This window comes from Rhineura floridana, chromosome 11, assembly GCF_030035675.1.
Source record: "Rhineura floridana isolate rRhiFlo1 chromosome 11, rRhiFlo1.hap2, whole genome shotgun sequence".
In the NCBI taxonomy this organism is placed as follows: domain Eukaryota; kingdom Metazoa; phylum Chordata; class Lepidosauria; order Squamata; family Rhineuridae; genus Rhineura; species Rhineura floridana.
In genome coordinates this window covers 60,352,316-60,367,378 of record NC_084490.1, presented here as the reverse complement: position 1 = coordinate 60,367,378, position 15,063 = coordinate 60,352,316, and the positions used below count along the sequence as shown (strand labels likewise).

The 15,063-nt window shown below is 40.3% G+C and overlaps 1 protein-coding gene across 3 annotated transcripts in view; it reads right to left on the bottom strand.

Moving 5' to 3' along the window:
• EIF2AK3 (eukaryotic translation initiation factor 2 alpha kinase 3) overlaps nucleotides 1–15,063 on the bottom strand; it is a 59,580-nt gene that overhangs the window by 42,222 nt on the left and 2,295 nt on the right. For all 3 annotated transcript variants that reach the window (XM_061589618.1, XM_061589616.1, XM_061589617.1), the window contains exons 2-3: nucleotides 7,809–7,938; nucleotides 306–500 (exon numbers count right to left, since the gene is read on the bottom strand). In XM_061589618.1, coding sequence (XP_061445602.1) covers nucleotides 306–500; nucleotides 7,809–7,938 — 325 coding nt within the window. The remainder of the gene's footprint in view (nucleotides 1–305; nucleotides 501–7,808; nucleotides 7,939–15,063) is intronic.

Genomic DNA, 15,063 nt, shown 5'->3' with positions numbered 1-15,063 from the left:
GGTACCCAAGGTTGTTCTAAAACAAATAGCCGAAGTTTGATGGCAACAAGCAGCAACTAAGCAAATTTATTCATAAGTAGTCTCACTGATCACAGCAAATCTTATCTTCTCCATTTGGACTGAGTGAGAGTGCCTTTGGGGCTGTTTGTAAATTTCCATATGCACACACCTTGTATTATAACATGCAGCTAATAATCAGAAGTGAAATATTTCAGTCCTATCTGATACTAAGCACCTGCTGTATTCTGGGGCTCTCTCCTTCAAATAGGGAAGAAAAAGTCAATCATCAATATCAAATGTTCTACCTTTCCTGAATATGAGCTCAGCCCATATGTTGTCAAGGACTTTCCTCCAACCAGAACAACATCATCTCCAAGTTTGTAAGATGATTCAAGAAGAGATTCAACAGTGAAAGGCACAGCTTCCATGCTTTCTCTGTCACGATCCCATTGGAAAAGGTCTCCATCCAAGGAGGGAATTATCATCTTATTTCCAAATACCTACAAAGCATTAGAACAGAAGTACAGATAATGCCAACTAGGACATAAATATTTTAAATCAAAAGTTGGGCACAGTAAAATAATAATTTGTTGCATTATACAGCCACAAGAGCGGCTGTATACAATAACCAGCATAGATTTTTTGCATTCCGCAACATTAAACTGAAAATACCCCCATACCATCCTGCTGCTTCCCATAAGCTCATTTCAAAACAAAACCTTACAAAACTTATAGTCCTGAACTCAGAAATGCTTGCTTAAAAACCCTCTTAAGTTTTCATGGTGATACGCAAGAGAGAATCAAGAGTTCAAAGTGTAAAACACGAGAGAAAAATCCAGACCCCTGTAGGACTTTTTTTCTGTCAGTGGTCTCATAATTTGTTTAAATTAATTAAAAATCAGCTACGTTCACAGAGAACCTGTAATCCTATTACTGACCTTGCCCCATACTCTGACCTTCATCTTCTTAAGTTTAAAAAATGAAGGTCTGATTTTTAATTAATTTAAGAAATATAACATTGAAGTTTATTATAGCGCCAGGCATGCCCAGTAGGAACCGTCAGTGTTCCAAAACCCAGACTCACAGTTGTTCGGCATGGCTAATCAGGTGGCCACACCCACACCAGATATTTATTTCACTTTAGACAGTCATGGCTTCCCCCAAAGAATCCTGGGAACTGTAGTTTGTGAAGGGTGCTGAGAGAAGACTCTTATTCCCCTGACAGAGCTCCAGTGGCTAGACAGGTTTAACAGTCTCACTGTTAAACTTATTTTCTAAGCTACACAGGAAGTGGATTGGACTGTGAAAGACCAACCCAAATTGTGTTTGCATTTTGACAAATTTGTAGGGCAGTACAGTGTCTCAGAGAGGAGGTCAGGTCTCCTGCTACCCTGATGCATTTATTATAGATGCACAATGTCCCTGCTTTTTAAAGTTTGATAGAAATATCTGTTGGATATAGGTACATTCGTAAACTGCAAGGTTTTGTTGCCTATTAGGAAATAACCTTCATACTGATACACAAAGTTTATCATGGCATTTTGGGTCACTAACTGAGACATCAGCAGGTGTACACTAACCAACTAAATCAACGTACTAGCACTAGAAAAGGTTTATCTCAAAGAGAAAATAAGAATTTCTCATAGCAGCAGTGTGGTAGAACTATAATTCTGTAAATGAAATTAAAATAGAGGAAGCTGGGGAGTTTCATCCTGGACATGCTTATCTCATACCATTTGTAGGGCTTACCCCTAAAAGCAGTCAAGGGTACACAGATTATGCATGTCCTATATTAGGCTGTCTATGCATAGCCTACACACAGCACTCAGTTTCTGTTTATAGTCTCCATTACAGGCCATCTTCAAAGCTTCCTGTAACACTCATTAACAGGATGCACACATGTATGGTATTCTGGAACAGACTTTGAAGATAAGATACAAAAATATGGTACAGAAATTACAGCTAGGATTATGTAGACCTTAATGCAAAATTACATTATACAAGAGGACACCAAGAAAGGTTTGTAAGAACAGACTGTTTCCAAGAATATGAAAATAAAAAACTGGTTATTCCTGTCACATATAACTGTAAGAAAAAATCATGCGAAGTCTATGCCTGAAAACCCGGACTATAGATTAGAGGGATCAGAGGTCTTAAAGGATTGTGCTAAGCAGAATCAATGCCAGTGGAACCAATTCAGAATTCCAGAAGTGAAGTCAGAAACCTGACTTTTCTGGTTGATTTATGCATAAATTGTGATGAGATCACCACAGGCTCCTGAAAAATTGGAAGCATGGACTCCCAGTGGAATCAGGAGATTCAAATTATGTGTACTATCATGCGGAAGGAAGTAGAGAGGGACTTCACAGGAGGCAAATAAGCATCAGAAAAGGCATGTAAGTTAGGTAAAGAAATGACATCACCCCCTTCTCCTTTTTGCTAAAGCATTACCTCATCTCCTAGTGCAAGAATGAGTCATCCAGGCAGTCATCTGCAATTATCTAGATACACATTTATACATGCTTTGTGAATTGTCAATGTAAGTCATTATTTGTTCAACTTCACTGAACATGAGCCTGCTCCAAAATATAGACAGCAGGTCTACTTACTCATGGATCTCCCTGCGCATGCAGAAGTATACAGCTAGGATTATGTAGATAGAACTTACTGCTAATTGTAACGTTAAGTGATTTTCAAAACAAAACAAAAGGTGCCATGAATGTCCAAGAATGTAGATGGCAGTTCAAGTAGAAAGGTTAAAAAATAAACACATAAGATTAATTTACACAACTGTTTTGAGATGGAACCTCTTGGTTTCTTTAGTCACCGTTTCCACTGCAGAACAATTGCTGCAAGAACATGGCTACCCATTTGAAAGTGAGTCATACAGATTATTACAAATTAATGTTCTAAAATGATACTTGTTTTAGATTCACTTGTTCACATTTTTATATTGTTTGCACAGTCAAATTCAAAATCTGGGCATTCTCCACAAAGGATGAGATACTGCTTTACAAGGAGCAGCAAGACATGCAGATAGAAAGTAACATGATCCCAGGGAACCAGTGGTCTCCAGTCACTCTTTTGTTAGAAAGACCTTTAAACAAGGATTCAACCAAAAGCACTTGCAAAAAGCCTTTCTTCTCCTCTCCAAATGGAGTGAATAAGGCATCCAGAAAAACTCAGGCAGACTTTAAAGTAGTACTGTTTATGCAGATTGCCTCAAATGGTGTAGCAATACAGGAAACAGAAACCACTCTGAAGGAATACATGCTCAGTTATGTATGATAATCATTAAGCAAGCAAAGATTCACAATTAAAAACAAGAATTGTAAGATGAGAGTGGAGCTCAATTCTCCCCTTTGATCTGCAAAAAGTTGCTGTCACCAGGATAAAACACCTTCAATTCTAATCTCCAATTCCAATTCAGGTTGTCTGAATCGTGAGACTAAGTGCCAATACTAATTCACTAATAGGCAAAAAACCTTGCAGTTTAAGAATGTACCTATATCCAACAAATATTTCTATCAAACTTTAAAAAACAGGGAAATTGGGCAGCTATAGTGAATGCACCAGGGGAGCAGGAGATCGGACCTCCTCTCTGAGATATTGTATTGCCCTACAAATTTGTCAAAATGCAAACACAATTTGGCTTGGTCTAATTGGTCCAATCCACTTCCTGCGTAGCTTGGAAGAATTTGGTAACCTGTGCCACTGAGCAAAGGGTGAGCTTGTTCTACAGGCTGGACCAATGCACTTTTCCTCAGAAGTAAATACCACTATTTCAATGAAGCTTACTCATGAGTAAATAAAGGCTTGCAAAATAAAAGCCTTACAGTCAAAACGTGAGAGTTTTAGAACAGGAGAACAGCTGATTTCCTCCCTTTTGAACAGAGACTTTAGCTAAAAAAAAAAGTTTGGGGCTGATGAAAGCATTAAACTCTGTTGATGATCCATGTAAATTAGTTCTGCAGCTTGCCAAATTATGAATTTTTTCAGTAGGCATTAAGAGCAAAGTAGTATCTACTTGCGATATCATTATTGTATCATATGTCATTCAAGTTTCTGGAGGAGGAAGCTAAGCAATCTTCACCATTCTGAGGGCCATTTAGTGCTAAAAAACTGGTTTCATCCTGAATTCTGATTAAAATTAAGAAATTCCAAAACAGCTCTTCCAAATTCCATGGGCAGAGGCTTTCAGGGATGCAGTTTGGTGAAACTGCATCTGAGAAGCCTATTCATACTCATGCCAGAAAAAGGTGGTGTTTAAGGCACCACTTCTTGAAAAACTCGTCATTCTTACTTCATTTTTATGGTTCTCTTGCCTCCTTAAATAGATATGCTGTTTATTGTGAATGCAAACATGCTAAAAGATATTCTTAATAAGATTGCAATAAAATTTAGATGCTGTTAAAGTAAAAAAAGACTAGTTTTATTTTCAATTATCATTAACAATGTAGTACTATACATATCTACAAACAAGTAAGCTCCAAATTCAATGAGACTTATTCCCAAGTGGGTATAGGGCTGTAGCCTAAAATATTTTTCTCATAAGGTTATGGAATACTTAATGCAGACTGAAATTAAGCCATTAGGTTATTCTGGAGAAATGTCAACCAATGTGACTTTGGGTCTTGACAGTTTCTTTATATTCAGGTCTTTAGAGAGGCATAGGGGAAAGCACTTTGACCTTTTTAATCATGGCACCGCAAGGCCTTTGGGTTCTATCCATGTTCAGGTACAGGATGATCTACAAAAGCAACTAAAGGAACTGCCAAAACAGTATCCTGAGAGAAAGAAGAAAATGATTATTTATTGCATTTATATGCTGCCTTTTTTATCAAGACACTCAAGGAGTTTAAAATTAAAATATTAAAACAAATACTACAAAAATATTCCCAGGCCAGCTTTAAGAGTTGACGGCATGAGCTCCCTGGCCTGGCCTTCCTTGCAAGCCTAACCATGTCTACTCAGAAGTAAGTCCAATAGAAATCACTGGAGCTTACAAGACTTCAGCCTGTCAGATCTCTTCCATTGGAAATAAAGCTCAAAGAGGACTTTATATGCTATTGAACAGTATTATGTGCCATAGCTTTTTAGACAGCTTCCCAGGGGCCTGAAAATAGTATCGTCCTGTTCCAGTAAAAAAAGAAAACCAGACCCAGGCAATTTCAGACCCAGCGGTCTGCTCAATATCTCTTCAAAATTCTAGGAAAAACATTTTTTAAAAGCTTTAACATGGATGAATGCGCAGACTAGGTTTAGAGCAAGCAGGTCAACTAAAGATCAATATTTTATACCAAGGACATTTTATGGCTCAAATTATTCAAACAGAAAAAAATACTGGCACTTAATTTCTCTTTCTTTCAGGATAGATATCCTTTCAAATGATTGCAGATAATACTCTTCTTATCTCTCAAATGCAACTTGGTCTACATAGATAATTCAAGGTGTATGTTTTTCTTTGTCAACAGGCTGAGCTTAAGATAAATAACCAGAAAAACAAAAGCTTTGTTTTTGCAAAGCTCTTTAGGCACTTAGACATCAACTAGGAATCAGAAAAATCAGTTACAACAGATTAAGTCTTCTGCCACGTACAGCTCCAAAGCAATACTTTGGTTTTACAGATCTCAGGAAGCAAATCATATTTCACCAGCTTGGAAAAAGTCTTTGAAGACAGAAGGCTTACACAGATTTGCTATGGGTCTATTTTTAAGGCCATTTTTAGATTCATACAAAACTGGTTCTTGAGGGCTTTTAGCCATGCATCCACTTGAACAACGATGGCCCAAATAGAAAGTGGCTTAACCTCTGTTACAATTCAGAACCATCCTGCTTAATTCCAAAAAACATTGATTAGAGAAAAATTCTACTCATGGTAGACAATCGAGCATATTTTTAGTGATGGTCCCTTCTGGCAGTCTATTGGAACACATTACATGTACTGAAAATGGAAATGGACTGCCTTCAAGTCGATCCCGACTTATGGCTACCCTATGAATAGGGATTTCATGGTAAGCGGTATTCAGAGGGGGGGGGGTTACCACTGCCTCCCTCTGAGGCTAGTCCTCCCCAGCTGGCTAGGGCCTGCTAGGCTTGCCACAACTGCACAAGCCAGCCCCTTCCTGGTCCGCAACTGCCAGCTGGGGGGCTACTGGGCTCCTTGGGACTATGCAGCTTGCCCACGGCTGCACAGGTGGCAGGGCACATAACCCCTGAGCCACTCACTGTGGGGGTGATCTTCAGCTGGCCCTTTACGCCCAGGAGACACGAGTGGGGATTTGAACTCACAGACTCTGGACTCCCAGCCAGGCTCTCCTCCCCACTGTGCTATATTATGCAGAAAATCTTGGAAACTGAAGGTCAGATATAATGTTTTGGCATCACATGGTATGGGATACAGTGTTACTGGAAAAACTGATGAATAAATTAAGGTTGGCATGAGACGTGAGAGACAATTTTACAGCAGTTTCGTTTGATTTTATTAGACACATAAATGAACAGATTAATAGCCCAGCTTTACCAATGGCATTTACCCAAATATGGATTAATTAATTGGAAGGTCTGTTAGTAGAACAAGATGAGATGAGGCCCCCTAAATAGATCCTAAAAAAGTAAATGGAAAAATGAAGAAATAAATGGTTTTGTAAATAGTATCCAATGTAATTGAACTGATGTATGAAATGTGCAATGATGAACTTTGTATTTTGTTTTGTTTATTTGTTGTGATTTTGTACTGATTTAATAAAAATTATTAAAAAGAAAAACTGAGGCCAAAAAGAAAGAGACAATAGGTTAGGTTCAGAACCCATTATCAATGGGAAAAATCTGTCACATTCAAAATCAGTGGGGTTTAATTGTAAATAACCTAGTCTATACACAATTCAAAATTTCTCAGGTGGTTTGCAAATTTCGGTGAGTGGGGGCATTGGCTTGATTATATCATTTCTCCCCCAATCATAGGCTTAGAAATGCTTTTACATCTTCTGTGATTGCAATCCATGATTACTATTCTGCTTTATGGGAGACTGAGTAAGAACCTATGAAAATCAGCTATGTATTTGTAATTTAGGAGAAGTGTAAGATTTAAGCCCTGCATTTATTGTTTTGAAAGTTGGATGAAGTTCTGAGGAAAAAATCTTTCAAGAAATTTCAGCTTACTATGGACAAGCCAAATGGCATATTATTAGTCTTTTATTAAAATATTTAAGATACTGAAAATGCTGTTGCTAAATTTGCTTTTCAGGCTGCAAGAACAAGAAAAAATTGTTCATAATGACCACCTTGACTCCTTTTTTATTTAGCTCTATTCTGATTAATCAAAATATTTAATAGCATTTCTCAACTAGTCGGTGTACATTGTGTACAATATAGAAACTATCAAAACAAAAATATAACACATATAAGATGTAAATCTCTGTATGCTGCCATTTTATTTTATGTTGAAATTGCTATGATATGGGACCAAGTAAAAATTTTATTTACTCATTTTTGTAATAAATTTATTGGATAGAAAATTAAAATAGCTTAGTACTGGATCAAATCCATACTTACCTCACATTTTGGGTTTGGTTACAGAAAATCAATGCAAGTATTTAACACATGAGATTTTATGAATATATTTGTATGAGAAAAGAATGCCCAGCCAAAGACAATTCTATTGCAATTAGTAACATTTTTCCATGTTTAGTGTCTTTACAACAGATGCAAGAAAAGCTTCTTACAATTCTTAGCACTATTTAAAATCTTAAAGTAGTGAACAAAAATTGCACACTTTAGAATCATGTGACTGAATGTATTTATCTTACCTCTGGTTTACTGAGGCTAGATGAGACAAGAGAACCTGATCCCACATCCAGATCCCACTGTTTTCTACCACTGTTCTCTGGGTCTAAAGCAGCAATCCGTCCATCCAACGTACTTATAATTATTAATGATCTATAAATGGAAGACATAACCATTGTGAGAACTAGAAATAACACTTTTCCAGTATCCCAAGCTTTTGAGACTTCAGAACCACCAACTGCCAACTTGCAACACGGAACCCACTTATAATTTATTGACCTATACAATTGTTCATTCCTCACTCTGTCCTTTCCTGCAGCACACACCCCAGTGGTATGAACCATGATAAACACGTAACACATGTGGAAACAGTTTCAGTTTTTGCAGCCTAATGACATGGACAGATTGTTTGCAAGAATGTACCCAACCATGTGCTCCCTTACTCCTTGCTCCTCTTGGCTTATTAAAGCATGCCAAGGGGATATGGTCAGGTCCCAGATGGAGTGGTTCCAGTCACCTTAAAAGAGGCGGTGATATGACTACTCCTGGGGGGGGGGGAACACCCTAGAGTGAGTGGTTTGTGCCAACCACTGCCCAGTCATAAATACCCCATTTTGGGGGAAGGCGATTGAGAGGGTTGTGGCAGGAAAGTTGCAAATGCTCAAATATGAAACAGATTATCTTGACACATTTCAGTCTGGGTTCTGGCCTGATTATGGGACTGAATCGACCTTGATTCCTCTGATAGATGCTCTTTATCAGAAGGACAGGGGGAACAAAACCCTGTGGTACTTTGCTGATCTCTCAGCTGCTTTTGGTATTATTGACCTTGGGGAGATGGGCACTGAGGACACTGTTACAGTGGTTTCGATCCTATCTCATTTTCAGAGAACAGAATTGGATGGTAACTTTAAGATGCCCAGCATTTGTGCTGTGCTGTAGAGTGCTATCTTGCTCCCAATGCTATTTAACATCTAACATGAAACTTGTGGGAGAAGGCATTCGGAGATCTGGAGTGAGGTGTCATCAGGATGATGATAATACCCTGCTCTATTTCTGTATAACGTCTACATCAGGAGAGGTCATGTAAGCCCTGGAGGCATGTTTGGACTCTGTGGTGGGCTAGATGAAAACCAACAAACTGGGTCTGAATCCTGGCAAGACAGAGGAACTGTGGGCAATCCGTTTCCAAGTACAGATAAATGATCAATTGCTTCCTTTGGATGGGGTTGTACTCCCCCTGAAGGAATAGAGTCGTAATCTGGGGATGCTCCTGGATCCATCTCCGTTGCTAGAGGCCCAGGTGACCTCCATGGTTAGTGCCTTTTACCAGCTTTGGCTAGTAAAACAGCTACAACCTTTTCTGGACTGGGATAACCTGACCACTGTCAGCCTCTAGATTAAATTACTACAATGTGCTTAATCTAGGCTGCTGCCAAGGTTGGCCTGGAAGCTGCAACTAGAGCAAAATGCAGCAGCTCAATTGCTCACTGGGGCATCATTGCTTGTTAATATGTTTTTTTAATAAGGTTTTTAACCCTTTTTAGAAGATGTTTTTAAAGCTTTTTTAAAAAATGTTTTTAATGTTTTGTTTTAATGATGTTTTAAAGTGTTTTTAGTGCTTCTGTTTGCCGCCCTGGACTCCTGCTGGGAGTGCGGACGCACGGGCGGGCACGGACGCACGGGCGGGCACGGACGCACGGGCGGGCACGGACGCACGGGCGGGCACGGACGCACGGGCGGGCACGGACACACGGGCGGGCACGGACACACGGGCGGGCACGGACACACGGGCGGGCACGGACACACGGGCGGGCACGGACACACGGGCGGGCACGGACACACGGGCGGGCACGGACACACGGGCGGGCACGGACACACGGGCGGGCACGGACACACGGGCGGGCACGGACACACGGGCGGGCACGGACACACGGGCGGGCACGGACACACGGGCGGGCACGGACACACGGGCGGGCACGGACACACGGGCGGGCACGGACACACGGGCGGGCACGGACACACGGGCGGGCACGGACACACGGGCGGGCACGGACACACGGGCGGGCACGGACACACGGGCGGGCACGGACACACGGGCGGGCACGGACACACGGGCGGGCACGGACACACGGGCGGGCACGGACACACGGGCGGGCACGGACACACGGGCGGGCACGGACACACGGGCGGGCACGGACACACGGGCGGGCACGGACACACGGGCGGGCACGGACACACGGGCGGGCACGGACACACGGGCGGGCACGGACACACGGGCGGGCACGGACACACGGGCGGGCACGGACACACGGGCGGGCACGGACACACGGGCGGGCACGGACACACGGGCGGGCACGGACACACGGGCGGGCACGGACACACACACACACACACACACACACACAGAGGGGCTTCATTTGCAGAAGCTAAGTAGTGGTGGTACTGTCCTCCAGGTTCAGGCCATGTGGTGCCAATGTGTCCAGAGAGTAAATCCAAAAGTTCTCCCTTTTAGTCAATGCTGCTGGATCTGCTGGCATCTCTATTGCTGTAATGGAAAAGTCCAACAGGCTGTGACCCTCAATGTTAAAATGCTTTGCAACTGGTTGCTCCGCTTTTAAATAAATAAATAAATAAATAAATAAAGGTTTGCTACTGCTGAAAGATCTGCACTGGCTGCCAATTAGCTACCAGGCTCAGTTCAAGCTACTGGTACTGATTTACAAAGCCATATGCAGACTGGGACCAGAACAGACACGTAAAGTTTTCAGAAATTTTGAAGCCACAGAAAAAACCCTCCCCCCCCCATTTTTTGGGGAAAAACAGAAATTTTAGGAAAAATTGAAAAAAACATGCAATACTTATTTTTTAGCACCTTTTATAGATAGGAAATCACTATTATGTGTAACTTCGTTTGCCATTATATTATATTTGGCATATTAAAAGCACAGTTTATTCAGACAGTAATTATAAGTTTAATTTACTTTTTATTTTTTGTTACAAATGGGGCTACAAGCTGCTGAAATGTAAGGAACCTAGCATCTCTTGTTTTGCCAGTTTATGAAGAGCACACAAAAACAATAAAAACAGGAGAAACTATCACCGCTATAGCAAAAAAAGTAATTATGAATTCTGGAAATTATTGTATCTCAAGTCCTCCATAATGTCAAGCAGGCATAAAGCATTCCCTTCTAGAAAAAGAGGGGAGAAAAGAAAACTAAGATTCACTGAATACTACATGAAATTTAATGAGTCTCATTTTCTGAGCTATCACTATCAGTTTCTGCTTCTTCATATTTCTCATCAAATTTATCATGGACTGAAGTTTGCCCAGACTGAAACAAGCTTCTATATCCTTTCATATGTCAGTCCAAATTTTTTTAGGGGGGGGGGAAAGGCTTTTGGGGAAAATGGGGAAAACTTTTTTCAAAATTTTCTTTTTTCTCAGGTTTTCACCTCTCTAGATCGGGATACCTAAAAAAGACTGTCACCCCTTATCTATGCAACCTATCATTGTGCTCTGCAGGAAGGCCCCCTTACAGATAGATACCTTCTCATCAGAAGGTTCATTCCATATCATGAAGAACGTGGGCCTTTAGTGTGACCCTTTAGAACTCCTTTCCATTACATATCAAAGAGATGCCATTTTTCCTGTGTTTTTGGGGGCTATTGAAAACTTTCCTTTTTCCAATGACCTTTTTAAGTTGACATTTTTATCCTAGTCATTTTCATTTGAAATTGTGTTTATTTTAAAAATCGCTTCATGACATTTCATGGGAAGCAATTCATAAATGAAATAAAAAATAAATGAATATTTTCTTCCCCACTTGTCACACTTATATTTGTATTGGCCTTGGAATAATTTCTTGTCCTTTCAAGACATTTTTTTGGAGGGGGGAAGGAGAGAGAAGGCACAACAAGATTAGCACTGGCAAGGCTGCAGAGCATAACATGTTTATAGTACAATATGAAACCAGAGTAGACCCAAATCCATACATTTGGTTAGCAATTGTATTGGGCCCTGATGTGGGCAAAGCACCTCCTGAATCTTACTGCTACACAAAGTTCCAATGGTCTGAGATAAATTGCACAGTTGTAGCCAAAGTTGCTTATTTTTGAAGGTAACTTTCAATTCTATTCCTAAACTCCAATGCGTACCCAATCTTCTTAAGCTGTGGAACGCCATCCCTTAGATAACTCTCAATAGTCTAGTATTCATGGAATTTGTAAAAGCCATGCCTATAGGCAAACAATTCTTTCCAAAAAAAAATGTATTACTTTGAACAGTTAATAAGTCTCGTAATGTACTACTTTGAACCATTATAATCACAAAACAACTTCAGCCACATCATGTTCAAGGCTGAAGCCATATTTTTATTTAGCACAGGAATAACTAGCTCAAGCACAAGTTCGGAAAACTATGTACATAGCAGTATTTGTTAATAACGTCAAACAGATGCAGGGAGCCGGAACTCACTAACAGCTCTATTATAGCAATTGCACACCCCAAACCCAGAACTTTCTGCAATTATTAAATCCTGTACTATGTACACATCATATGTTAACAAACACTCCTTAAAATGACTGTAGTATTTGATTCTACAACATGTAATCTTATTTATTGATTCTAAGTACTTGCAAACATTTGTCAAACAATTAATCTATAAGCCAGTGTCAGGCATTGGCCAAACTCAGAGACAGGCTGTTAATGGGGGTCAAGTTCCAGAGCAGGCAGGCAGGAGAGGAAGGGCAAATTAATGCAAGTCAATTCCACAGCTTTTCCCAGGAATTGGCTCAGATTGAGGGGTCTACTTGGACATTAGGATTTCATAGGGCTAGTGAGTCCTGATCTGAGATGCAAAGGCCTGGAAAAAAATGGAAAAATGAGGCATGCACATTTTCCCCATTCTACCCCAGGACATATTAAAATGAAAAAATTAAGAGAGCTACAAAAAAACCTCCTCTGAAATATTTTATCTTTTGAAGTAAAATACATTTTTACTTACATAAAAATCATACTACACATTTTGGGTGAGACAATCTATAGCATTAGAGCGTAACTCCCATGTATCTGTATTGTTTGGACAGACTGTTGGAACTTGATTTTTCTTTACCAACCAGTTTATTGACATGTTATTTATGTTTTTACTACTGGTATTACTGTAGTATTGTGTTTTATGTTTACAGATCACCTTGTTATATATATTTCTTATGAATATAGTTGATAAATAAACAAACAAACTACACAAAATGCAAGATGCATTTCTGCACCTTGAGCGTGCTGCCATCCTCATGAGCAGAGCATACAGGGCTTTTATTTTCTTATGAACTGTTACTTGCATCCCCTGCCTTCAGGTCAATCTTTTCGCTCCCCTCAGATGATTGTGACACAGCCATCCTGCATTCTATGCATGTCTACTCAGAAGTAAACCCCAATGGATTAAAAAAACTCATACTGTATGTGTACAGGATTGCAGTCTAAGGATTTTAGACAGTTCAGGCTGCAATCCTATGCTTATTTACCCAAGAGTAAGCTCCACTAAACAAAGTAGATAATATTTCTGAGTAAACATATGTAGGATTGCTCTGTACATTTCATAAATATGCAGTTTAATAGGTTAAGTTATAAACTATGTATTTTAACATTGTTAAAGCAGTAAAATAAGATTAGGTCCAATAAGCAAGTATTGTATGTGCTTCAGTTCTTCACAAATGTGCTTCAAAATTTCTGGAAATTTTATATTTCTAGTCACAATTGGCTTATTGGAGTCAGCTTCACAGTCTCCAGGCTAGTGCTGAAGCCCAGAGGAGGACCTCAACTCAGAGTTCAAGCTAGCTGTACAGGGGCTAAGGCACTGGAGACTGGGGCCTTGGTCTGAGACAAACATCTCCAGTACCTTAAAACCAGATTATAGCACTGAGAGGGGAAATAAGAGTTGAACCCTCAGAAGACTCATTTCCCCTTGCCCTCTTACAACTTTCTCAATCACCTTATTGTTTTGGTCACACCTGCTTTGGGTTGGTCCCACTGCCATGTCTGTTGGCCATTTAATTCACTTTCAGATTTCAGAATGGCTATGTCTCTAAGTTGTTTACATACAGATGAAGCTTTTTAATCAGTACTGGGGGATGAAATACTGCTAATCAGGTTGATTAAAAGCAGACTTTTAAGTAAACAAACAAAAGGGACTATGATCTTTCATATTAAACCTTTTAAAAGAAATAGTTTGTCAAGTCAGAAAAGCTTTGAGGGCAGTGTTCTGAAACGACCAATCTGTTGCAAACCAGTAAGTTAGGTGCTCAAGATGCAACAGCATAATGACATATTAACTATGTGGAGTTAGATTCCAGTTAAAATGCCTGTCAGTAGATGTAAAGATGCCAGGGCAGCCATTCAAAGGCAGATATTCCAAATGCATAATGGAAAAGGTAGGGTTTGAGGAGTGATTTGAAGAAAACAAAGGGGAATTCTGGGAGGCAGTCCCAAGTATACAGGGCAACAAGGAAAGGAGGACAGGAGTCATGTGAGAAAACAGCTGGCCTTCAGAAAACTAAGGGTAGTAGAACAAGACAAGCAAGGCAACAGGTGTGTCAACATACAAGAGCAAAGAAATAAGGGAAGGGAACGTCATGGAGGATTTTAAAGGCTAGGCTAAGAAGTGTGCAGAATCTTGGAGAGTACTGTATAGGAATCTAGGAAAGTATAGAAATTCAGTGTAAGAATCTAAGGAGGAACGTGATGTTGTCAGAGTAATGAGAAGTACAGCTGGATAGTAGTGAGCGGACCATCGCAACACCCGAGAAAAGTACAACAATCAAAGTGAGAGACGACTTGGGTGGGTTAGATGGGGAAGGAAAATGTCAAAAGAAAACTAATACTTTGTGGCTGTTCAATAGCATGGGTGGAGATGTTATCCACTGGTAAGGAAATGAGTTTTAGGAGAAAAAAATGAGAAGTTCAGTCTTGGACATACTGAATTCAAAGAAACATCCTGGCAGACGTATAAAAGAAAAAAAGCAGAGGGAGTGCCAGATTGTATGGGACAGAGAGGTGCAGCTGTCATCAACATATAGACCGCACTGCAAGCTGAGGTGCAAATGTAATGGTACTTGCTCCAAAAGAAGCTTGCCTAGGATAGCAGCCTTAGGACTTCTTAATTGTTATATTGTTACAGTAGGGGACCGCTTTATGGCGCTTCGCTAATGCGGCAGTCTCAATTAGACGCAATTAGACTAAAGCCCCACTCATACGGCGCTTGTTCCGCTTTTCCAGTGGTT